At 44.7% G+C, this 26,309-nt stretch overlaps 2 protein-coding genes across 3 annotated transcripts in view; both read right to left on the bottom strand.

The window, feature by feature from the left end:
• Positions 1 to 175, bottom strand: part of LOC111158663 (chromosome unknown C6orf118 homolog) — a 39,953-nt gene extending 39,778 nt beyond the window's left edge. Inside the window, exon 1 of the mRNA XM_022520856.1 lies at positions 156 to 175. Within this exon, the coding sequence (XP_022376564.1) occupies positions 156 to 175 (20 nt within the window). The remainder of the gene's footprint in view (positions 1 to 155) is intronic.
• Positions 176 to 10,860: 10,685 nt separating this feature from the next.
• LOC111158707 (phosphodiesterase 10A) overlaps positions 10,861 to 26,309 on the bottom strand; it is a 570,570-nt gene continuing 555,121 nt past the window's right edge. Inside the window, exons 19-22 of one of the 2 annotated variants that reach the window (XM_022520921.1) lie at positions 19,301 to 19,412; positions 15,956 to 16,036; positions 13,469 to 13,557; positions 10,861 to 11,076 (exon numbers count right to left, since the gene is read on the bottom strand). In XM_022520921.1, coding sequence (XP_022376629.1) covers positions 10,959 to 11,076; positions 13,469 to 13,557; positions 15,956 to 16,036; positions 19,301 to 19,412 — 400 coding nt within the window. In that variant the 3' untranslated portion in view covers positions 10,861 to 10,958. The remainder of the gene's footprint in view (positions 11,077 to 13,468; positions 13,558 to 15,955; positions 16,037 to 19,300; positions 19,413 to 26,309) is intronic. The other variant, XM_022520920.1, reaches the window with a different exon arrangement.

The raw sequence follows: 26,309 nt of genomic DNA, 5'->3' as shown, positions 1-26,309 counted from the left end.
CACACCACAGAAGCTCTTGACCCTCCCTCTTCCACATATAAGGACCCTGGGGCCAGCTCTGGGCCCTCCCGGACAATGCTGGCTGCTCTCCCCATCCTGAAGTCAGCTGAGCAGCAGCCTTCAGGCCACCTGCTGCCTCAGTTTCCCTCTCTCACTTGACCTGATACATCCTCATGTTCTGGGCTTCAGGCCATGGACCTTTCTGGGGACCACTATTCTGCCAACTGCCACCTCCCACCCCCAACCAATGGTGAAGCCTTTAGGCAGCAGTCGGAAGTGCTGTGCTCGGAGCCAAGGAGGAGACTGCTGGCTTCCAGTGAGGCCCTGAGCTGGAGCTGAAGCTGCCCTAGGGACCCACTGCCCCCAAACTTGTCTCTGACAGGACAGAAGAGGTCAGGCCTCTCTTCAGCAGTGGACTGTGGATTGTCGCAGACTTGGGCTTCTTTGAGTTTTGTTTGAATCGTTATGATTGGAGAGGCCTGGGCATGTTGAGGGAACCTGTCCAGGAGAGTAGGGAGGGCTGACCATCCACAAAACGAGGGGCACTGGATTCTAGACTGGCACACATTTGCCACAGGGAGGGGGTATGGGAATTCCCTGTCCCTGCAGAAAACAGAACGAAAACCAGACTCCTACTCCATCTAGTTTACCAGGCATTTCTCAGTGGCTCTGATGTTAACTGTTTTTGGGAAAAGTACAAATCTAAATGAGCTGCGAGCTCCACGTGGGACTATGTAGAAGCCGCGTCCTTAAGGCACAAAATCCTTTCCAGGGTGGCTTTTTTCAGACATGGGAGACCCCCGTACTAGAGCCTTTTAATTTCCCCAGGGGGAGGTACTGAGCAAGAGCAACCGCAGGCCACGTCAAGGAGATCCCAGCCTGAACCCGCACCAGCCCTACCCCCGACTGCAAATGAAGGGGGAGGGGCGCGCCAGAGGTCGTGTGATTTTTCACCCCCCCTTTTTTTTAAGATTTTATTTGTTTATTTATTTATTTGACAGGCAGAGATCACAAGTAGGCAAAGAGGCAGGTAGAGAGAGAGGAGGAAGCAGGCTCCCTACTGAGTAGAGAGCCCGATGCGGGCTCAATCTCGGGACCCTGAGATCATCACTCGAGCTGAAGGCAGAGGCTTAACCTACTGAGCCACTCAGGCGCCCCTGAAAACCTACTTGGCTTGCTGGTCACTTCCTGTTTCTTTCTCTCTTTCTTTCTTTCTCTCTCTCTTTCTTTCTTTCTTTTTTTTTTTTTTAAGATTTTATTTATTTATTTGACCGAAAGACAGGGAGAGAGGGAACACAAGCAGAGGGAGTGGGAGAGGGAGAAGCAGGCTCCCCGCTGGGCAGGGAGCAGGATGCGGAGCTGGATCCCAGGAGGCTGGGATCATGACCTGAGCAGAAGGCAGAGGCTTAAGGACTGAGCCACCCAGGCGCCCCCACTTCCTGTTTCTTAACCTTACTTTGCATCACTTGTATTTTCATTGGAAGCAAGAGTTGCTCACATCAATAATAATAATAATAATGATGATGATGATAGTGGCCTAATCTTCCCTGAACGCAAAAACAGGCAGGCGTGGTGATCCCAGCTCGCTGGAGGGGCAGGGGTGGGTGTCCCACTCCTTAGGAGGAGGACAGTCCTCCTCGCCTTTCCAAGAGCAGATGCTTCCCTAGAAGGCAGATGCGGCAGCCGCAGAGGTGTAAGTGCGAGGAGAAGGGGAGTCTTTCCAAGGCCATGTGGCAGCGAGAGGATTATTCTCCTGAGGTGGGGGAAACACTGTTACTGCAATACGAAATCAAGCCAGAGTTTAAGCCACTGCAAGAAGAAAAGCTGTGCCAGCGAGGCAGAGGGAAGCCAGGCCCGGGTGCTGAGCCTGCAGCAGATGGGCCGGGGGACCCCCGCTGAGCCCTCTGCCCCCACCCCGCTGGGCCCCCACTGCACTGCCCCTCCCCCGCATGTACCTGCTCCCTCTGCCCTGCTCCCCCTCTGCTCGCCTCCACCCCCCCAAGACACATGCTGTCCCCATTTCATTCGCTGCACCAGTTCTCAGAACATGCGGGAGGTTCATGCTCAACCCTGGGAGGATGTTGAGAATCTTAATTCTTTCTAGCGGCTCCAAACTTACTTGATGGTGGAACTTTCTAGTTTTTTTTGTTTCGTTTTGTTTTTTTAAGGTACAACTCTGATGAGGCAACAGGCTTTAAGAAAAGCTGAATTCGTTGGATTCCCTTTCTAAGCCTCCTTGTCCTTAAATGGGAGCATCATAGTTGCTTTTGGGGGGATTCCAGGAGAAGGTAGAGCGCTGTGATGTCTGCTTTGTCCTCTGGGGCCTCCCTTGTCCACTTCCACTTGGGGAAGGCAGTGATGCAGCAGGGGACAGAGGTGTTTGCCTTGAGTCTCCTTTCTGGAGCGTGGCCTTTGTGTCGGAAAACAGTGGCTTGGGAGGACATCTGCTGGGGCAAAGAACAGAGCCTCGGAGGGGAGAAGCCGACCAGAAGGAGAGGAAACTCTGAGCTTGAGGCCCCTTGGGGTCCAGGGCTCTCCCAGTGCAGTTGGATCCCTTCATTGCAGGAGGAGGGGTTACCACTTGTCTTGTTGCCCTAAGGGTAGGTTCTTTCCTTTGTGTTTGGGGAGTGTGCTGTGAAGTGACCCTTGCTTCCCTGGAACCTTCCCCTCTCCTATGGGGCTTGCCCTGCCTGAGTCAGCCTCGGGCCTTTCACGGCCATCATTCTGTGAAAAAGAGCTATTTGGGACTAATCGCCAATGAGGGACATACTTTATTTTTTTCCCTTTCATTGTCACTTTCCAAGGAAGGAGTTGGGGTGGGAGTCACCTCCCTAATGAATTCAGTCCTAGAGTATGAAGCTGGATGACCGGCTATCAGACGCAAAGGAAAGATCTCGCGCCGCTGGTGGAAGGTTGAACCAATGCCCCAGCCATCATGATTTCACGTGGCAAAAACTCAGTAACTCCGAAGGCTTAGCAAATGGGGTGTTTTGATGCATGCTTTTTCTAGTTAATACAAGGGCAAGCAGTTACATATTTTTTTTCTTTTTTTAAAAAAAGATTTTATTTGAGACAGAGAACGTGAAAGAGAGAGAGCAAGAGCACAAACAGGGGAGAAGGGCAGAGGGAGAAGCAGGATCCCTGCTGAGCAGAGAGCCCGATGTGGAACTCGATCTCAGGACCCTGGGATCATGACCCGAGCTGAAGGCAGAGGCTTCACTGACGGAGCCACCCAGGTACCCCTGGCCTGTTATGTTATTTTCTTAATGTATATTAATTGTATCCATGTGTCTTAGTTTTTCCATATGCGAAAATGTTTGGTTTTTTCCCCTAATGACTAAGCATTTACCGTACGCTGACAGCATCATTCTGAGCAAGACCTCTACCTGATTAGTGATACAGGCATCTGAAAGGCTAGACATTATGTGATTATGTGTAATGACCAAGTAAAAAGTTGGAAGCTTGTGTTTCGAATTAGTTCCTGATTTTCTTTTCTGGTCAGTTTCCTTTTTCTCCTCCATGTCCCTCAACGAAAAGTCTACATCTGTGGGCAGTGGGTGGGAGGCTTCTGCTTTGACAGAGAGAGGAGGTGAGGGGAGGAGGAGGGCAGAGAGTTCACAGAACAGCACTTCTGTTTGGTTTCTGCTGCATTAGGCTTCCGTATCCTTCTTCTTCTTCTTTTTAAGATTTTATTTATTCATTTGAAAAAGAGAGAGCACAAGCAGGAAGAGCAGGGGCAGAGGGAGAAGCAGGCTCCCCGCTGAGCAGGGAGCCCAACATGGGACTTGATCCGGAGACCCTGAGATCATGACCTGAGCCGAAGGCAGACACTTACCCAACTGAGCCATGCAGGGGTCCCAAGCTTTGGTATTCTGATGAGAACAGCAGCAGGTGTGGATTACTTGGAACGTGTTTGGGAATCATCTCGTTAACTCTGCGAGATTTTCAGGTCTACAAATGTGGTTTCACCTCTCTGGGACGGACGGTACAGGCGGGAATCGCAGAGCAGGTGCACAGAAAGCAATGGCAAAGCAGCATAGGCTTCAGGGAGATGGAGCAGTTGATTCTAAACCCAAGGAAACCTCGTGCCTGTCCTGCCTTCTGCTCCTAATTCCCTCCTTCCACCTTGCACACATTAAGTGCCCACATTAAATGCATGTTTGCTTGATAAGTGTTGCTCTTCAGGGTTTCTTTTGCTTCAGGACATAGATTCATTGGAGAAACGTTCCTCTCCTCAAAGCTCTCAAGTTACAGAAGATTGATGGAAAAATCAGAAGTGTGCATAATTAAGGATTCAAATTAAGATCAGCTCTACAGAGTACCAATCTGCAACTTGAGTTACCAAATAGGTTTATGGATATATTAATTCATGAAATTCATTTTAACACAGTCAACATTTTATTCGGTTTCACAGGAAATGAATACTTTAACAAAAATCCTATCTCAACACATACAGTGCTACACACTCCGAGGGCATTCCGTTAGTGAGAGTTGGTGGTGCAGGAGAAGTCCATTTTAGGGTCTGTCTACACTTTTGTCTAATTAACAAGGCTGTGGACTCTCATATTTAACAATGTAACAGGTCTTTATTCCAAGAAACATTTTGTTAATGCCCAAATTTAGTTCTGATATGTTTGTGGTGGGGAGCATCTATGGATACAAATGAACTTCTAACTTTTTGGTCTCAAATATTGACCATTTGCCTGCCCACCTGTTGGTAAGCAGGGATAGCCAAATAAACACAATTTCTTTAAGCTGTCAAGATAAAGCCATGAGTATACTTATTGTGATACACAGATGATGTGAGGTTTAACCGACTTCTTTAACCGTCTTCTTTACCGGAACAGAGAATCCCAGCACTTAGACACATAAGCATGCACACAATGGGAGTCCTTCCTGCTCTTGCCCAAGGGAATCTGGATGGTTCTGGGGGCCCCTGGAGGCCAGGGAAGTTATTTCAGGAGTCTGAGAGTCAGCACTCGGGGGCCACTAGCTTTGTTATCTGAAGCACTCGTTCTAAAAGACTAGTTCCTCCCAAATAATCTTCGAGCCTTTAAAATTATACAATGGAGCTAATAAATCATGTTACACAATTTAATGTTGTATGTTGTCTCATCTTTTCTGCTAGGAAATAGCTGAAGCAGACACACCTCATCTCGCCAAAGTGAACTTGGGGTCTTCCACACGGACACACTCTGACAGAGCCATGGCCGCGCCTCCTCAACAAGGCATCTCTTCCCTTGCCCCCAAATGACAGCAAATGATAAACGTGAAAAAGGATATTTTAAAAACTCTGTATTCAATTATTCACACCAAAGGATATCCATTAAAATTATGAACATCTCTACATATATTTCATGTATCATACATATATATATATACTTTGTATGTATAGTTACATATCGACAAAAAATTTCTGGCTGTCCTAAGCATGTAAGTAAAATCAAAGCTCCATTTTTGCAGGGTCACACCCATATATGCATATATACCGGCAGTTTGAATTATGAATTTATTTACAACGTGCCTTGGTTATAATAAATGATTACTGCTCTATTATACAAACGTAACAGTAAAGGTTTCTTTCAATACAAAGACTGCAAATGAATACATGAAAAATTACACACATGTACAATATTTATAATTTATAAATGCAAAGTTAAGACCTCTTTAAATTATTGCACTTGTGCATTTTACAAAGATTTTTATATGTCATACATATAAAATAATTGTTTTGTTTGCTAACTCATCAACTACAATGAAATCGGATATTATTAACTTGAAATCCTTTCTCCTTCCAAAAGAGAGCCCACTACAATGTTGGTGGTAGAGCCATCAGCTCTACAAGTCGGTCTGTTAAGTGCACTGTATTTTGGACAGCTTATAACCCATCTTACACCTTAGCAGCGTGGGGTCAGCAAGATCACAGCTGGCAAACCCGGGGGGTAACTGAACTAGGTAGGGATATAGGATTCTTTTGTTTCTACAGAAAGCCACCTTTCCTTTTCAGAAAGATTCAAGATGCTGCCTATCTCTAAGTTTTGGTAACTTTCACAGTGTTTGGGCAAGCACAGGATTTCACGTGGGTCACTGGGTTGGGTCAGGTGAATAGGTCCGGGCATTGTCTAGAAATACCTTCTAGATCGATCTAGAATCCAGATCAATCTGTTGAACTTTCAATGTGCACACCAAAGGCATGCGTAGAACATACACCATACAAGAGATCGTACGGGAAATAATGCTCCCCTGTGGCATTTACATTGGCTGTTGGAGAGATGGCACAGGACTGCATATTATTCAAGTGGCTAAAGGAAAAACAAAAGCTGCAACACTTATGGTCTCATCGTATTTCAGGTGAGCTGAAGGACCAGATGATACTTCGCAACCCTCCCTTGCAGCAGGAACGAAACCTTCCATTTATACTTCTGCACACGCACAGTACCTCAAGCTACCGGCTGGCAGTGGGCACGTGTATAAACGGACTTCTCTACTTGACACACGGCATTCAGTTCTTAACTTGCAGGCCAGGTCCTCGAAAGACACCGACCCAGCAGAGGCACACACGGGTCTGCACGCGTTCAGTGACCGATTGCTCACGCTCGCTTTAAAGCGAGGTCCAGCGATGCGGGAGGCAAACGGCACTGCTGTCCACTGTGGGGCTGAAGAGGGGGAGAATCGGAGCAGGTGAGTGAAGACAGTAATGCTTCTTTGAATTTGAAATAGCATGTCTTGGGAAACAATGTCTTTCTCCTTATCACACCCCTTTAATTTAGAACCAGAACACCACTGAAACTTCTTTCTTTCTTTTCTGCTATTTTTACCATCACAGAAATGCGTCTAGTGCTTCAGACAACCAAAATATCCAGGACAAAAAAAGATAAAATCCAGAAAGGGTATAGTGCTGCTTTGGGAATCACTAATTGAAACTTAAGAATAAGTGCTTAAAGAAATGGGCAGAATGTCTATCAGGGTAAACACCTGTGCAAAGATTGAACAGAATAGCCATGCACCGCTGACAGGCAGGGGACAGGGAGGGGGCACAAGAACCGATGGCATACTCCGCTAGGTTACATTCTACAGAATTTAAAGTCAGGCAATAAAAGGGATACATTAATGTGACTAAATGAGTAAGTCTTTAAAGAATTAAACCCTAAATAAAATCAGCAAAGTGTAGAAAGCAAACACGTGTCTGAAATAGATAAAGGTCAGAAGTGATTTTCAAACTCTAAATCATGCATAGGTACCTGAAACCCAAAAAAATCACACCCGCCATAACTGTGTCACAGTTCTTGGAAGTTCTTGCAAAAAAGATGACATCTGAACCGTTCGCTGCTTATAGTCATCAGGGTATGTGTGAATGACCCCAAATAAAGGACAGGATTCTGACGAGGAGAGAATGGCCCTATCCACTCGGTTTGATCCAATTACCACGGGTATGTCCCTTTAGATGTTTTTAGCTCTAGTTAAGCAAGAAAAGCAAAATAATAAATATATGAACAAAGAAGTAAAATTATAGTATTTAAAATAAAGGCACAGGCCAAGGCGTGGTGAATAATTTAGTTCCATTAAAGCTCAAACCTTAATTTTGAGTTAAAAGACCAGAACATAATATTCAAACTAAATCTATTAAAAAATCCGGGGAGCTAAGGTTTTATGCGTCTATGTGTGTCCTGTACAAACACAGCTAGTATGCCCAAACATACCAATAAAGCAAAGTCACTGAGACTGTACAAAACTTAAAAAAATCTAAAGCTATCTGAAAAGCATGCTAAGAAGAGGAAACCTACACTGGACAAATCCTGTTTCAAAGTAGTTCTGTTTGCATCGTCGTGAGAAAAGTCACCTCCAGTGGCACCCTATCCTTCCTGCTGAGGGAAGAGTCCGGATGAGGACGGCTATGCTAAGTTGTTCCGCGTGGTCTCTCTTCCATGACCGCTTTCTGATGAGCCCCGTGGGGATAACGAGAGCTGGGAAGTGGATCTCAATCTTGCCCCAGGAAAAGGGCCGTTTTTGAGAATTACTTTCCACATCCATTTTATTTAAAATAATTCATTAAATCAAAGTCAACTACTAATTAATAAGATGCTTGCAATTTTTAGAGTTTTATTCCTCTGCCTACATTCAGTATTTCATGTTGTTGGCATGCATTTCCAAGAAAATTTCTAGCTAAAAACTTTATTCACTGTCTCTGGGAAGATAATGAAATAATTGCATTTGACAAGAAAATTGTGTCTGTTATAAATCAGCACAACCAATAAAAACTTCCACAAATTGAACAGCTGGCTACCAAATTTATACCGAATGGGGAAATTTGGGCCCAATATAAAATGCCACCTTCATGAGAAACTCGTCAAAACCTCTGGTAATAAAAACCATCTGCCTTTTCAAGAAAAGATCTGGGAAAAAGATGAGAACAGAACTCAAAAGTTTGTCTGCTAAGTATATCTGCCCCAATACAAAAATAATCCTAACTGCATGTTTTCCAAAGCAAATTATTGACTAAATAACACTGCATCTTGAGCCCATTTAAGCTAAATGATTCCTAACTAGATCTTAAGAATATTAACAGTTTACATTAGAATACAGTCCTTCCTTTGTTCGAACTTTGCTTTGATTATGACAATATATCAAGAGAAATCAACCAACCTATAAACCCATGAATGTTTCTTTGGAAAACTGTCCAAGGTACAAGGTCAATAATATAAGACAGCTGGCTCTATCAAAATAAGAGAATTTTTGGTAGTAATTTTAGAAAAGCAATCTTAAAAAGCAAAAATAGCCATGAGATTCCCTCCCCTCAGGACTGTTTCCTACATCAAAAAGCAAAATTCATGCATTCTTTTAAGATCTTTTTAATTAAACCGTCTCCAGTGGTATTTCGAGTCAGTCGAGTTCCAATACATGGCCATACTAACTCTTGGGATTGAAATTTGATTGGGTGGGTCCAGTTTCATAAACCTGAGCGCAGAAAAACATTCAACATTTTAGAATTCAATTCTATAAATGCACTAACATGAAAAAAGGACTTTGCTGCTCACATTTTCCAACACACAAAAAATCGGGTTTTGAAGAATGGGGACGATTTTTACTTTCTATAGATGTGTTTGCATCTCTATCCTTTATACATATGTACTTCCGTAGGTGTGTGTCAAGCCACGGTGGTATTTCTCTCTTTAGATATTTCATTTTATCTCATATTGTATAACCATAATAGCAAGTGGAGTGCCAGGGAGGGAAGATGGCAACTTTCAGAAGCCCAGAGGGAAATGGAACACATAGAGTTAAATTTAAAATAAGAACAATGTTTCTATATACCTAACTCTGCTACAACTTAAATCATGTTGTAGGAACATGTGATTTCTTTTTGCAAAAACCATATGGATAACAGTGTGTACAGTACTGAATATGTAAAAGCATTATTTTAAAAATTTATTTTATCAAAAGTAATATTCCAGTTTCCTGCCAAGTGAACAGCAGATAAGCTGTTTATTACGGATCTGCCGATCACTTCTTGAGACTCTAGTTCTCTCAGTCCTTCAGGTCAGGACTAAGCACAGCTCTGGAGGTGACCTTGCCATTGCGCTAAAAATCTCGACAGCTTTCATGTGCACCAGAAGTGACTGGCTTATAATCCTCGTAGGAAGGGGTCCAGACCTCTACTTTTGTGTGGGTTTGTTTTTTTTTTTTCAAAACACTTACATTGTAGAGTAATATTAGTCTACAAAAATTATACAGAAGACTGTCCAAACTACAGGTTTGGATGTAGACACTTGATACTGGAGCAGAGGAGAGAGAACAGAACCGCGCCACGATGCGTTCGCACTGTGTTCTCCTCCCTCCCGTCGTGGACAGAGCACTTGGGAAACGGGACCGGGGAGCACAAAGCAGGGGCCGGACCGGGGGATGAGTGCATCAGAGCAAAGTAAAAATTACACAAGACTTAAATTTTATGGTTTAATTTGGTTTTAAGAGAAATGTATGGTATTTTAATTAAATAATTCATAGAATAAACCTCTCACTTTGAATGTGAGTCTAAAATTTTGCAATGACACCAAGTGAAAATATAAAGAAATCATTATTAAAATTCACATTTGACATCCCGTAAGACCTGTTAAGACAAATTCATATGCCTGGCTTATTTTTGTTGTTGTTCTTTATGCAAAGGGTTTAGAAAACGTGCCTACAACGAAGGAAACAAAAAATAAAAAAAGTTCTTTGACATTTTTTGAACTGATACTAGGAGTTCTGAGATTTATTCTGATGTATATCTGCATCTCTTCTCAAGAGGATAGAAAGGCTACTTCCTTTAGTGTAAATCTATTCATCCAAGCCCCTTAGTATAAACTTAAAGAACACACTTTTCATCCACCTCGCTTTTAATTCACGAGGCTCTGAAACAGGAATCTAGTTTCCATCACTGACTGCAGAAAGACACTTACTGTCACAGCGGCGCTTGTCCCAAGGCTGTCCGCTGTAATTCACGCTAATTACGAGTAGGTCACACACGAACATTCACAACAGTAATGTGTAAAAATTCCTATTTATAACCAACAACATCAAAGCAACACTGGTGTTTAAGCCAAAGCACAATACCATAATAGTACCACGTTAACCCCTCCCTAGAAAGATACAATGGAAAAGTACCCCCTTCTGAATAATGCTTGTCCATTTCCACTAAGGCCTCAGCCACTGCGCCTGTTAGAAAGGCCAGTTCACGAAGCAGACGGAGCCCCTGGGACGGCGGCTTTCGGTCACGGGGTGGTCCTGGGCGGTCACCGTCTCTGACGCGTCACAGAGGAGACTGGCGGGGAGTCATCGGCTTGACGTGTTCTCTTGATGCTACCTTCTTCGAGAGGCTTGTGCCCTAGTTACCAGGTGTAGGTTTCCCCCCACGAAAAGAAAAGGAAGAAAAGTCAAAGAAGCAGGACGAGCACGTGTAGGCGGGACGGCTCGAGCGGCCGTCAGTCGTCGATCTTCACAGGCAGCTTCTCCGAGGGCCCGTGGGCCGCGGGCTGGGATGAGATCCACACGGCGCTCTCCTCCCCTCGGATCACCTTCTCCCACTGGCTGAGGTTATTCCTAAGGATAAGAGATGCGGGGACAAGGGTGTTTAAAAAAGGATTTCTGGGCCAGTCTCCATCATTCATCCCATCCCCCACCCTGCGAGGCAGAGGTGAGCACCGTGGCCTTCTGGCACCTTTCTGAGGCCAACAATGAGCAGCCGCTGGGAGGTGCAGGGTCCCAGCGAGGCTCCCTGATGAGGTCCCGAAGCTCAATTCTGCAGCAGAGCCTGCGGCCAGCAAGGATCGGGAGGTTGGGGGGTTGGGAACCTTGTCCCAGGAGCTCTAGGCGACGGGGCAACTGCTTAGCTCAGCTCAGGACACACCATTTCATAATCAGTGAGGAAGGAGGACCTGGGAAGGGGCACAAGCCACAGGGTGTCCTAGCCAGAAGCACGATGGTCAATGGAGAGGAAGGGAACCCTGGTGGCAAGAACGTTCGGCCGCAGCACCGACAGCCAGGAGCTCCCGCTGTGCAGGCGGACACAGTATGCCACTTGGGGTCCCTGCCACCTCATACCGGAAACTGGGGAGTAGCCTTATTTTGAACACTGTGTCGTATATAAAAAGTCCCTGTACGTTACGCGCGGTGCCAACGTTAGAGGTTTCTCTGTTGCGGCAAAGGCGTCTTTCTGTTCTGGCGCCCTGTGGTCTCAGACTCAGCCTGCTCGTCCCCTGTCCAACGGTTTTTCTCTCTCCAAATCTGCGGTTCAAATGCTACGGCATCCTGATCTCCCTGAACAGAGTGAGCACCGCCCCCGCCCCATGTGGCTGGCCGGGCAGAGATCTCATCAACGCTCCCCACCTCGTACCTTGCTTTCTTAGGCACAAAGCCAAAATCAGAAGGGAACCTTGCACTGGCAAACGCAAAGTTCATACAAAGCACGCACAATGAAAAGACACCTCTGGATGAAAGAAATCTCTAAAGTGTATCCTGAAAAATGGAATAATTTTAGCTTCTGTGTCATATTACCACATATTATTTGCCCAGAGCCTAAAGAGATCTTTGATATACTGGAAAATAGACACTAAACTGAGTTTGCCATGTTTCCTTAGACACCAATGAATTTTTTTAAGTGTTAGTAAGATTAAAATGGCCTTAAAGAGATTCTGTGGTTCAGCCAGGTACGATGAAGCAAGAACGCATCCAGTCTGCTGGGACGGAGGAATCCCTATCCTCCCGCTCGGCAACGACAGCAAGCGCTCATTCTGCCGGCTCTGGGTAGTTCACGGAAAATACAGATAATTTTTAAATAGGAAAGGACTTTTGACTGTTACCTACGATTTTGTTTGTAATGACATGGATTTTGATTGATATCGACATTTCTCTTTGGTGGGGCACTGACTTGTCCAACCCAGTTCCACTAGGAATGAGTCCCAGCTCATACTCCACGTTGTCCACACGGCTTAGCCCGGAGGTAATAAGACGACACTGTGATGCACTCGCTGCAGAGGAAGGTCAGTGACCGCTCAGGAAAGCAGCTGGCGTGTTACGTTCACTCCCCAAGAGCAGAGAAGAGAAACCATCGCTTCCGCAGGAAAAAACGGGATCTTTTTCCCCCCATCTCCCTCCTTATTGGTTTCCTTTGTTTTCCTCATGATAATTAATTCACGAAATAAGTTTCAACAGCAGAGGGTGGCGGTATACCAAAGGCCTCGGATTTGTTTAAAATCCCACATCTGTTCTCTCCCGGACTGTGTGCCCACCCAACCCCCAAGGGTGCTCCGTGGCTGAACAGTTAGAAAAACCAGCGGGACGCCAGGTCTCTTGCAGAAAAGCAGCACATATGGCTGCTCTGCTCATTGCCCTTTGACTTCCCCAGAGGCAAATTCTTTTCAAAGTAACATGAAAATCTTAAAAAATTCGTGTTCTCAGCTAAGCGCATCCCTCAAAAGCTATGAGAAAAGAATGCAGGGGAGTCTGAAGCTGGGAAGGATGAGACGGGGCTCATCCCTCTTTGGGAAGAAACTAAAACTCACAGAGAAAGAAGGTCCCAGTCACGGCTTCCCTCGCCTTCCCCTCCCTCCCCTCCCTTCCCCCCCCTCCCCTCCCTTCCCCCCCCTCCCCTCCCTCCCCCCCCCTCCTTCCCCCTTCGCACAGCGAACTGTGGGATTAAGCTGAGTCCCTCCCCAGCAAGCAGCCCTGAACACACATTATGGGCCCGTATTTTTAAAAACGCGTTGGGCGTGGATCCCTGGATCCTAACAAAACAAACCAGATACCTTCCTGCTCCTTTTTCGTGAACGAAGGACTTTATGAACACCCTGACGTGGCCTTGCTACCGAGGCAAACGCAGCCCACGAAACGACATCAGAGTGGCCTGCAGCGGGACGCAGCGCGCCGCGGCGAGGAACATTCCGCCCGGGTCTTCCTCCTCCTGCGCCCTCCCAGCCCGCCGGCCTGTACGTACCTGCAGGCTTTGAGGAGCGGCTCGGTGGGCGGGAAGATCTGCGTGAGCGTGGTGTAGCAGGGGATGGCCACGGCGTTGTAGAAGCCCAGCTGCCCCGCGCAGAGCCACGCACAAGACACAAAAGGGTACGTTAGCGACAACCTCTCAGCTGAGGCTTCTGTTCTCAACCCTAACTGTGAAATGTTCCAGTTTTGTCCCCCGATATGGAGGCTCCATGAACACGGCTGCCGGTGCCTTTAAAAACGCCTTAAAACCATCCTCGAAATAACACACACAAAAAGAAGTTCATCCCAAACCCAAGTTCAACATTCAATGAGATTCCATTTACGGACCAGTCAAGCTGTAATTCAAGCCCTGTTCTTGTCGCTGGCCAAAGTTCGTTTTCTACCACGGACATTTCAGAGTCGACCCTGCCCTTCTTCTATTCGGTGGCCTCTTCCCCAGCTCAGAGCTCGCGACTTGGTGCAGGTGTTCCGTGGGCTTGCTACCCTCGGCTGTGGGTGTCTCGCGTGGTCTCCCGAGACTTTCTTCCTCCCCCTCCCTGTTCTCGACCTACAACAAATCTCACGGACTGTATCCTCGTTCTCTCATGTCACAGTTCTCTTAATATGCTCAATTTCACAGTTTTTCAGCTGTGGTACTTTAAAAAATATATTAAATGGCATTTTATTAGGAATTTCAGGCCACAGTAAATGCTGCTGGCCCAGATTGGCCTCAGGAAGGCTGGATACAAACGGCCCCTAGGCTGTCGGCAGAGAATGCAGATGGTCTAGCTACAGTAACCGCCCCAGTGGCTGACACCGTGGATAAGATATGACGGGCTCTCTGGATGGGGGACCCCAAACCAGGGCTTACCAGTTTCTCTAAAAAACTGAACTTCAGGGAGATGCACCAAAGGATACAGAAGAATGGAATCTCCTGGGTCCCTTTCTGCTTTCTGCTGTTGCGGAGTCTATCATCACAATCACCTTCTTAGCATAATGCCTGTGCATGCCTATCTTTGACTTTGTAAGTCAACACAGAGACTTCTCTTATTTCAATATTTTAGCAGATATCATGGAGCAGAAGATCTCGAGAAAGAAATCTTGGAAAGTAGAGTATTTTCTTATTATGGAAAGAACATTTTAATGGTAGTCACAGTTCAGAAGTAATACAGTTGGCAAAATATTAGCCGATCACAGAGATATTTTATTTAAAACTCGCTCATACTATAAACGGATCTGCAATTTTGGCAAAACCCCAAACTCTTCTCTTAATTAAAAGGCGTTAGAACGGAGCATGTCCTCTAATGGCATTTCCTGCTCTCCTGTGTGCTCTGTTGGGGTGACAGCTTAACTATCTAGAAAGAAGAACTTTGTTAGATCCCTATCTTAAGCCATATGACAAGATAAGTTTCAAAAGAATTAACAAGTCAAATATAGAACGATGGAAGGAAGAGTAACTAAAGAGAGTGAATGTTTTTACAACCACACAGCTGGACAGGAACTTCACAATAGGACATGCATGGTAAGCAGACGCCAGGCAGGGAAGACAGAGGTCTGTGAGCACATATATGGGAAAGTTCCATAAACAACAGTAACAGGAAAGTAAACTGCAAGAACCACAGGCACCAGGCACGTGGGGCCGGGCACGTCGGTGCGTGTTCAGTAGGGAAGGAACAGGGAGCGCCCGATGGGACGGGCGGCGGCTAGGAACGGGAGCACACTGAGAACCTCGGACCCTGATGGGGAGAAAACCACGTGGCCCTTCTCTGTGCCGACGTTTCCTGAGAACTGCAGACTTGCCTCAACTTTGGTATGAATAGTGAATAAATTAACTTTAATTGAAATAGGAAAGCTTGAGAACTTAATCCAAAACCATCATCCTGTGAGTTTTCTAAAATGTTTTCTAAATGAAATCCTATAATTATTTGTCCATAACTAACTTCCCTGTTATGGTGTTAGAAGTTTGGTAGTTTAAAAAGACTATAATCTGAGAAACAGATCATACCACACACGCAAAACGGACAGGCACGAGAGCTGTCAAAACATTGACGTAAATCATGTGGTAAGACTTGCAAAACTAATAATTAATATCAACCGTTGGTAAGACAAAACGCAGAATGTACTAGAATACCAAGCATTGTTTGCTAGGAAAAGTGGGCCTGGTGAGAATCTCTATAATGTTACCCTCTAAAAAATAACTTTGCGCATTCAGTGATGAAAGCTTTTCTGCTTGTTAAAGACACTAACAATTCCAACTCATCCATCCCCCCATTTCAAGCAGTCGCTGCCATGACTCCATCTGTAGAAGGAGCTGATGGCATGGGTAGCTGTGGCTTCTTTAAACCCAACTAGGATTTCTTATCCTGGCCTTCCTGTCCCCAAACTCCTTCTAAACACAGAAGGTTCCAAGTGGTCCTGGGTTCTACGAGATGGCATATACGTTGAATTTACGTGTGATTTTATGACTGCCTTTAATTATTTGACTTCTCGACAGAATCCATACCTGGCCTTGTGGGACCTCATCCTTCTTGTCTCTGTCCATCATGGGAATAGGCTGTATTCCCAGCTTCTTCATCTCATCACCCTAAGAGAAATGGAAAAAACCAAGCTTTGTCAACTTATAAACAGCTCTCAAGTCTTGGTATTAATGAGTTGTTCCCTTCATTCATTAATTTTCTTCACAATGGATAATGTTTTTGTTTAGTTGACCCAAACAAATGTCAAAACAATGAAAACAACGTATCATTGTTTGGTTTTTATCCTATGTTATTCTCAACTGAATTACCAGGAGCGCAGCCATCTCTCCCGGTTTTACTGTGCAGAAGTTAATGAAAGTCGTGACAAGGGGAGACCAACAGAATAGTGAGGAGGACAAAAAAGAACAAGAATGGAAGGATCTCAAGCTCTTTCCTCACTTATTCTTCAAATGAATGTTCGTGTGTGCTGAATGGGATGAGGCGAGGCTTTAAGGAGAAATACTATATATCGAGAATGGTCTGCTAAAATGTGTTAGTAAAGATACAGTGTAATTGGCTACACATCGCCATACAGGATATACTCACAGATGTTTATTGAAGTTTTTCTATTTTGCAGGCTCTGGGGTAGGTAACAAGCAAATATTTCATTTAAGCTTCATGAAAGACTAGGAGTTATATATAATGTTATCCACATTTTATAGATTTTAAATTATCTTCGTCTTTTTAGTAATTTGTTAAAGATGGCTACAATCTTCTTTCTCAACATACCTCAACGTTTACCTTCCTACCCTGCTATCCCTCACATTTCTTCATTATTCAATTATTTTAATTATTTCACAATCATGCTTATTTTTAGAAATCAGAGGTACAGAACTAAACACATCCTAGATTTGCTAAGGTAGGTCCAAAACAAATGATGAGGACCCCCACGAAGGGTTCTACTGCAGGACGGAGGCCAAGCGCAGAGGTCGAGGACACCCACGGAGGGTTCTACTGCAGGATGGAGGCACCTGAAATACAGCTTCTACTCCAATGTTACCACTTTAAATATTAATTCAGTGGTTCTCAAACTTCTTCTTTTCCTTTTCTTTTTTTCTTAAATATTTTTTTTAAAGATTTTATTTATTTATTTGACAGACAGAGATCACAAGTAGGCAGAGAGGCAGGCAGAGAGAGAGGAGGAAGCAGGCTCCCTGCTGAGCAGAGAGCCCGATGCGGGGCTCGATCCCAGGACCCTGGGATCATGACCTGAGCCGAAAGCAGAGGCTTTAACCCACTGAGCCACCCAGGTGCCCCTTTTTTAAAGATTTTACTTATTTATTTGACGGAGAGAGATCACAAGGAGGCAGAGAGGCCAGCAGGGGGGTGGGGAAGCAGGCTCCCTGCTGAGCAGAAAGCCCGATGCAGGACTCGATCCCAGGACCCTGAGATCATGACCTGAGCTGAAGGCAGAGGCTTAACCCACTGAGCCACCCAGGCGCCCTTCTTTTCCTTTTCTAAGTGAGTGAAATTGCACAGGCCCCTGCTCAAGGTTATTAGAAGCCCCATAAGTAAAAAGACTGAATAAAGATTTGACTACATACAGTTCTCACAAATAGGATCAAGGCTACAGAGGAGAGCAGTGCAGTGCTGCAGAGTACGCATCCAAGGGAGATCTGGCCCAGTGTGGGGCTGGCAGAGGAAGCTGCAGAGGGCAGGGCGGGGGTTGGGGGGTCTCGAAGCTGACCTAGATGGCTGTGAGAGGGACTTGACTCAGGGAATCCAGAGGGGCTGAGACGTGGAATAGCCTGGTGAGGCTGTGGGTTTTGGAGGTCAAGTTCGTGATTTTTGTCTTTATCACAACAGCATGGAGGGACAGACTGGGAACAGAATTAGAGCCATCCCTAGCCTGCAGATGTGACAACGAAGGCACAGAGAAGAGTCACAAAGCTGGTGTGAGGTTTGATCCCAACTGCTACAGCAGGACACCCATCTCCAGCACCAGGACATCAAAGAGCGCACTCTGTGTGACTGTTAGTCTAACTCTAAAAGAAAAGGCAGGGAGAGGGGGTAGGCGGTGGGGACAGAGACGGGACACAGCAGACATCTGGGAGGCGAGCCGGCAAGACGCAGTGGTCATGATCTCTGCTTCCTCCCATGGACTGCGAGGTCCCTGAAGATGGCATCCATGAGCACTTTGGGAGCTTAATCAAATCTTTGTGCACTGTTTAATCAGTGCAGAATACAGAGGGGAAAATCTACATAACATATGTCACATTTTGAGTCGTATTTTAGAATACAAATACAGCTGTGAAAGTATGAATTACATCAGTTAAATAAAATTATTTGCAAAACAATACGCTAACTTCAGACCAGTTCTCCGTATGTGATATTTACAGAATGTGTTGCAGGTTACTACTTTTAGACACATATGTGAATTAAGTTAACGGGTAATAAAGTTAGGGATTATAGTTCAGACATGTATCTTTAAAACAATCTTCTTAACTGAGTCTGACAGTAACTAGATTCAGGGATACACACTATAGAATAAGAAAAATCATGCAGGAGTTTGGGCACATACTGTGTAGGCATTCTGGAGAAATAACTCTCCAGGTCTGTGGTCCTCACCCAACAAACATTTTTGGCTTTGCCATTGTGAAAAAATTTAACATTATAAATCGTTTCTACTGAACTATGAACTGAATGATTGGCTGGTTTTTACTTTTTACATCCATTCTTTTATATGGGTGAGGCTGAATAGTTTGAATCAGCAATGACCAAACCGTTCACCCTCCAAATTTACTTCTTCAGGAGGAGGTACACAAACATTTTGCTTCATTTGTTTCCTTAAAGTCATCTTTGAATATGCAGGGGGCTAGGTATTTGTGGGTTCATGTGAACAAGAGAATGCTGTGCTCCTTCCTGGACAATTCAGAAAGCAAATTGAGAAATCTAGCACACATTTCTGATAATTGATGTAATTCAGTCAAGAAAAGGTACTAATGAAAGTAAAGTCCCACGGTTGCCTCATGTCAGGACTATCACGAGTTAGAAGCCCACATATTCTGTGGAACTCATAATGGACTGTCTGGAATATTGACAGAATCTCGTATGTCTATGGCACAAGGTGATCATGTCCCCAGTTTCCAGTTGCAGACACATACAGCCTGTGACACGGAGGGACCCACGGTATCATGGCTGGATGTCTGTATAAATGTCCTTACATCTGTGTGGAAATGCTAATGCCTCTGTTGCATGTGGACGGGCAGGAGTTTTCTGAAGTAAGTAGCAACCTGAGCTACTAAGACATTGTTACGAATGTACCCATATATTTACTTTCTCATCAGACTTTTTCTCACTTTTAATGTTCATATAAAGATAAAAAAACATACCTCAGCCCAGAATTCTGCATATATATCATTTGCTGTCAATTTTGTAACCGGCCACAGTTTTGTTACAGAGCAAAGATCACAGGCAGTCATCATCAGACCAATGACACGATCTCTAGAACACAAGAACACAAAACAGTTCAGCCTGGCATTTGCACGCTTGCAATAAGGCTAGAAACACTTGTGCATTTTCAAGAAGGCTTCAGTAGTCATTACTTGGCAGGGAAGCAAGTGGAATGGAAGAGCAGTGTTGCTTCACCTGGAAGGACACGGGCCCCCTCCGTCACCGCCCTGTGAGGGGTTACCATACGCCCCTGCTGCCTCAGGGTTACTGCTGTAATCAAGACAGTGTGGGCATAGCCCTGGGCCCACCTCCGTCCTCCCGGAGTTCTGCAAATGTACAGGGTGAAGAAACCTTGGAGAAAATAAATCTACCTCAAGTGTTGATATAAGAAAAATGTGAGGTGCGGAGAATAGGGCGGCCTCCCCACAGCTCCCGCAACACCAGACAAGGCCAGAGCGGGGCAGGTCCTCGGCGCGCTCGCTGTCCTCCAAGTTCAGAGACCGGGTGTGACGGGAGTGGCCTCCCCACACTGTGCAAACTCTAACCTCCAAATGGAATGAGTTCTCTTTTTCAGTTGCTTTGCATTCACATTTTGACTTATTTTTTCCCTAAATGTGGCTTGGTTTCATCTTTCCTCCTTTTTTTTTTTTTTGACTTTATTTATTTATTTGACAGAGATCACAAGTAGGCAGAGAGGCAGGCAGAGAGAGAGAGGAGGAAGCAGGCTCCCTGCTGAGCAGAGAGCCCGATGCGGGACTTGATCCCAGGACCCTGGGATCATGAACCGAGCCGAAGGCAGAGGCTTTAAATCCACTGAGCCACCCAGGTGCCCCACATCTTTCCTCTTGAATAGAAAGAAAAAACTGCTTGAAGACTTCAAATGGACATAGCCCTACCATTTTCACAGATTTGGTCTAGGGACATGTGGTTGCCCTAAATAAAATCTATGCTTGATGGTGGCACGAACTGCTGATTAGTAAGGAATTTAACATACTGACTTTAACTTTTATGAAGCAAATTACATAATTTAAAAGGCAAATCATCTAGAAAGATACAAAACTGTGTAACGAATGAGAAGTGACCATTTCCAGCTCACGTGCACATTTTAACGAGTCCCAGGGATCTGCCGCTGCAGAAGCTGCCTTACCTCTCGTAGCCCCACAGATGGTCCCCATCAGGGGCACAGCCCTGCCCTGAGTCCTGAGCCCGTCCCCAGCAGGGCAGACGGCATATTAAGGGCTGTCTGTTGATGTAGCGGCACTCCTGCACACAGACCCCTGGGTATCTGGGAGACCCTCCCTGCTCTGTTACCTGTGTCTTGGATGCTGCCAATCACTTGCAAGGCTCCTTTATTTCCCATCAGCCCACTTCCTTTAGGCCATTTCCCTAATTACGTATCACTTCCACACCCTCACTTTTCTTAAGAACACTTCTCTCTGTCAGGGCAGACGAAGCAGCTGATGAGACTTCTGTGCACCCTTCCTGGGACGCCCAGACAGACACTGTGTGAAGAACCAAATCCCTTAACGTGATCAGGAAACTCATATTTTCTTGATGAGGGAGTTTCCTAAGCACTTTGTGGTTTAAAGGATGAATACTTCTGGATTTGGGCTTCTAAAAGAACGAGTTTGTTATGTGTTTATTCAACAGAACATGAACATGAAACTATGACTGTTCCATAATATTGAAATCATTCAATCTCTAATCTATATTCACAAATATATCTCAACATTTATTTCTGTTGGCTAAGCATTCTAACAAGCTTTACCTCAAAAAAGATTTCTTATCTTGTAAGTCCACAAAACAAGAAATGTTAACAGAACTGGGACTGTAGGATGCAAGGAACCAATTTTCTCCCTGGACGGGATTTCACAGGTAGTGTGCCTACTAGGGTTGAGAAGACCACGACCCAGTTGTCATTCATATTCACTGTCAAGATGACGTAGACAAAACAATTCAACAGTAATGATTTTACTGGTAGCCAAAAAAGAAAGAATAAACAGGTAAGAAAGTTTTATTAAATGCCTTAATAAGTTACTTATCTTTTACTCTCAATGACAAATCAGTTAGATGGTCATGGTTGTCTGGAAATATTAATATAAATTGGAATCATTTTATTTCTTCCTGTGAATGGACTGTAGGTCTAACTGGGACAGACATTTAATTCCTCATGTGTTCTAAGAAGCAACCATGAAAGGGACAGAGTCTTTGCTCACTACTCTAGGTACGGTCTTGTATAACCCAGTTAGCAAAAATAACCAAAAGCCCAAGGCAATGCCTATGTTATACTTTCAGGGAGTTTGACTACATTCATTCATTCCCAGATCTTTTGAATGCCTCTACATATCAGGCACAGTGATAGTACTGAATCAAGCAGCCCTGCTCTTATAGAACTAACATTCTAATACGGAGAATACGCAGAAAATAAGGGAAAACATTTCTTGGAACAAGCTTGTAAAAATTATTGTAAAAGAGGCAGAACCACGAAGATCTGTGAGTCCCAGTAGAGTTGAGTAGGTGTGGAAGTCCTACTGTGTCCATGAGGAGCTCGTGAGCCTGAGGAACAACAAGCCCGTCTGGCTGGCATGACGGGCCGAGGCACAGCACAACGCTGCCTGGTCTGGAGGCAAGGCAGGAGTCTGCTATTCCAAGTCCGACGGTCACACAGCGGAGGCTGTGAGCAGAGGACGGACGTGCTCCACACTGCAGAGAGCTCTTGGTGGAGAATGGCTTGTACAATTGCAGGGGCGAGGGAGGATGGGGAGCGGTCACTCAGGAGACCACCGTGGTGTAATGAGACAGGACAGCAGCACTATTTGGACGGAGGCAGTTGTGACTGGGACAGGATGAATGCTCTGGGGGTCCGGTAGAGCCAAGGGGAAGCACAGTCACATCGGCAGGAGTCATGGTGACAGAGCCCCCCTTCCCCACCTCCTCTTCCTTCTCCTCCACCCCATGCATCAGCCCAGACCAGGCAGCGGAGCTAAACACACGGGGGTCCATCAGGATGTGCAGACACTCTCACCTCTCACCAGGGCTGTCCTATCTTAAAATTCTCCTCCCACAGCGGAAAATCACAGAATCACAGAACTTTACCGAAGGAGAGGACACCATACAGCTCGCCGGATTTCGGGTGGATTACTCTCCCATTACGCTCCCCACCCCTGTCTGACCCCCAACACTCTACAAAGTTCATCAGCCACGGATACGATGTCCTACTGGAAGAAAAGCAGAAATATGCAGCTGGACCAGATGAAACAAAACTTTATAAAAGATTTCAGATGGAGATAAGACGATTACATATTACATATTTACATATATATGCACATAAAAATGAGTTCTCGTATGATTATTATTACAATTCCTCATTTGTGTCAGTTCTGGAATTCAAAGAGACTGAAGGACTGGCTGATTTCCACAGTGAGTTCGAAACAGAAGACTTCTCTACCCTCGCTGTTCACTAGGCTCTGACCTCACTCTGGCCTCCGCAATAGTGTGGCCCAGATTTAAAACACAGTAACATTACTTACTTCAACCCAAAGTTATCAGCCAGGGTCCTAACGTGAAAGAGAAGGCTTCCCCGGGGGAGGGGAGATCGACTGAAGGGCCGAAGGGAGGCCCAGGATGGGGAGGCACCGAGGGTCAGGGGCAGCATACAGGCCCTGCCCTGGGCCCAAAAGGGCAACGATACAGAGCTTTCCCCAGAAGCACTATGAAGCCAGGGCCCCACAGGGCAAAGCCAGGGGAGCAAATGCACGAAATCTTCTCTCCTCCCATCCTCTCATCTCCTGTCACTGCCACCGCTCTCTGAATCCAGACAGAAGCTGGAGGGAGGGCAAGGGAGCTGGGTGACCCAGCCCCTACAGGTCGAACTGGGAAACATGGTCAGTGGATGTGGAGGCCAAATGGAGGCTACTCAGATGACAGGAGGACCCAAAGGGGAGAGCCGGAGGCTATCAGTCACACTGAAAAATATGTTTGAAACTTAAACAACTCTAATATCAAATTATACCCCTTTATTCATGCATCAGTAGAAAAATGGTTTTAAAGTCAAACTTTTTACTAATCTAAGAAAACCTGTTCCATTAGTGTTTGGGGACCCAGGCTAAAGTGTTTGGATAGTCCAGCATAAAAAAACTGTCCTGGAAAATAGAAAAAAGAAAAAGGAAAGGAAGATAAATCCAGGTCTGCTTATCTAGAATGCTCATCCACAAAGAGGTAATCAAAGACCAGGTTTCTCTTGCGAGGTGGTTTTTACTACAACGCAGCAGAGGTTGGGTAAAGTGGGGTCCAGTAGCTAAGTAAAGAGCAAGCTTTTGGGGTGTGTTTTAGCAAGTGTTTTGTTTAGAAACTACTATCTAGCCTTATTTTAACTCTTCTGTTTCATTTTAAAATCCCATCACACACAATATTTGAAAAGAGACTAGATTAAATCATTTTTCCCCTTATCACTTTAATTATCTTGTTTTTAAATTCATCTTCAAGAAATTTTAAATCACAGTAATAAGTAACTTCAGTAAATCATGTTTATGATAACGACTTCTCTGATAACACGACTCATTCTGGCTATTTTTGAAACATAAAACCAGACTCAGGATGCTATGGATTCTCTGAAAATATTATTTGAACAGCTGCAGAGTCAAAACCACAGAAGAGATGTTTGACTCCTACTCTATCTAGTGACACAAATAATACAAGTAACTCTTCGACAGAAGCGTAAGCATGGTGTAGTGATGAGCTCACTGAAGTCAACTTTAATCCAAGTTCTCAATTCTTAATTTTATAGAATCCTATGTTGCTTCTTCACGAAATATCATCAGGAGAAAAATGACTACATGTCAAGGGGAAATCACTCTTGAGCAAGTGTGTGTCACGGAGGGATTTGCTATTAAAAATCTTTGAGAGCCCTTACCTGGCAACATGCACTACTCTAACTCTAAATCAGGTGAGGACACTAGCAATTTCACATGAGAATTAGTTTCCCTACATTTTAGGTTCTTCAGATGAAACACAACACACACCTAGGAGAATGAGGTCCTCATGCATTTACTATGGCAGGTAGACAGAGATGCTTAATTTTAAATAAAGGATGTACTTCTCTAGACAACATGTAACTTCACTAGTGGCCAAAGTCTGCCATTGATTTCCTCAGATGAATATCACCTTTTCATGTTTTAGTATTAATTCTAGGTATAAAGAGAGAAGCCACTGTCTCTCATTTATCAACTATCCAATGGGCTAATTATAAGTGATATCTATAAAAATTATCACTGAATATTATAATATATTTAGATACAGACATTTCAGCAACATCAGATAAATGGATGGATTAAAAGTATAAAAGAGAATCTCTAAAAGGGAACAGGAAATCATCATCAAAAAAGATACTATACTGATAAGCAAAGGTAAACAGTAAAATAACAGAAACAATAAAATTTTTTAAAAATATATATTTCCAGTTTATAGACTACCCATTAACTAATAGAGAAAAAAATAGCTTGTGAAGCATCATCTGTTTTAAACAGTTTGCAAAGAGCCCCTTGCTACTGTGAATATGGACCAGGTAGCAAGGGAGACCCCTGCCCCTTGGACAACATCAGAGCTAACAGCCAGCGGAATCAGGGAAGACAGCAGTGGCTCCTGCTTCTTTTGAGCAGGAATTACTCGAGCAAGAAAATTAGGAGTGAGATAAAAAAGCTAGCAACATTCGGAGTTGATACCCATCCCTTCTGTCCTGTGCCCAGAGGAGCTATAGTCGACCAGTGAGGCGAAATACGTCTGCCACCTGCAGACCTCCTGGAGGAACAGCTGTCCTGATCCAGGCGATGGCCTCTAGGAGTGTCAGGAGCGAGCGCACAGCAGTGACAAGATGGCTGGTGGAATACACATCTAGTCCTAGGGCAATGATGTCCGTGTTAACTCGAGCACAAGAAGGGGCTCTAGAAGACGGAGAGAAGGGTTTGCGATAACAGCTACGAGGGCAGCTCTGAACCTGCAGGAAAGTCACTGTGACTGCACATTATGCCTGCCATCTTGAAGGAGAGCACGGAATGGCTTCAAATGTGCAATGCCTTTCATACATCAATACAGAATCCCCACAAGGAGATCTTGGGAAGGCCACCAAACCCACGCTGAATGTGGGACTACTTCGTGCACTGATAATTCTAAGCTCAGTGAAAAGCCTACTCATCAACCGTGTATTCTGTGGGCTGCCTCTATGAGCTCATCAACTCCTGATCCCCTCAGAAAGGAGATCTGATCTCATCTGGTGAATTAAAAACCATTCTATTTACTTTTTTAATGATTTCATCTAAAGACTTACTGATAGAATTGACATACTCTATCTCACTTAAGCACAAAACACTTGAACAAAGATGCTTCATATTTACTACAGAGCCGTATTTCTGGATTGTATATCTTTGTTTCTCGTACTTTAATTTAGGTGTAATTTACATAGAATGAAATACATATGTTTGAAGGATAAACTTTGAGGAGGATGACAATATATAGTCTCAAACTATCACATCGATGAAGACAAGAAACGTCTTCATCACCCAGAAACCCTCCTGCCCTTTTCCCATTCAGTGCCCTTCACCCGACGCCCAAAACTGTCAGTCTGAGTTCTATCACAACCAAGAGCACCACTAATTCGTTTGGCTTATTCTGTGCATCGTGAGAATGTCTTCAGGGACTCCTGGGTGGCTCAGTGAGTTGAGCCTCTGCCTTTGGCTCAGGTCATGATCTCAGGGTCTTGGGATGGAGCCCCACATCGGGCTCTCTGCTCAGCAGGGAGCCTGCTTCCCTCTCCCCTCTCTGCCTACTTGTGATCTCTTTCTATCAAGTAAATAAATAAAATCTTAAAAAAAGTCTTCATATAGTATACACTATTTGACTCAACAAAATGTCTATGTGACTCATTCATATTGTTGCATGAGTCAGCAGTTACTA

This window comes from Enhydra lutris, unplaced genomic scaffold (assembly GCF_002288905.1).
Source record: "Enhydra lutris kenyoni isolate GAN:26980312 unplaced genomic scaffold, ASM228890v2 scaffoldscaffold62, whole genome shotgun sequence".
Lineage (NCBI taxonomy): Eukaryota > Metazoa > Chordata > Mammalia > Carnivora > Mustelidae > Enhydra > Enhydra lutris.
This window is presented reverse-complemented; position numbering and strand designations above follow the sequence as displayed.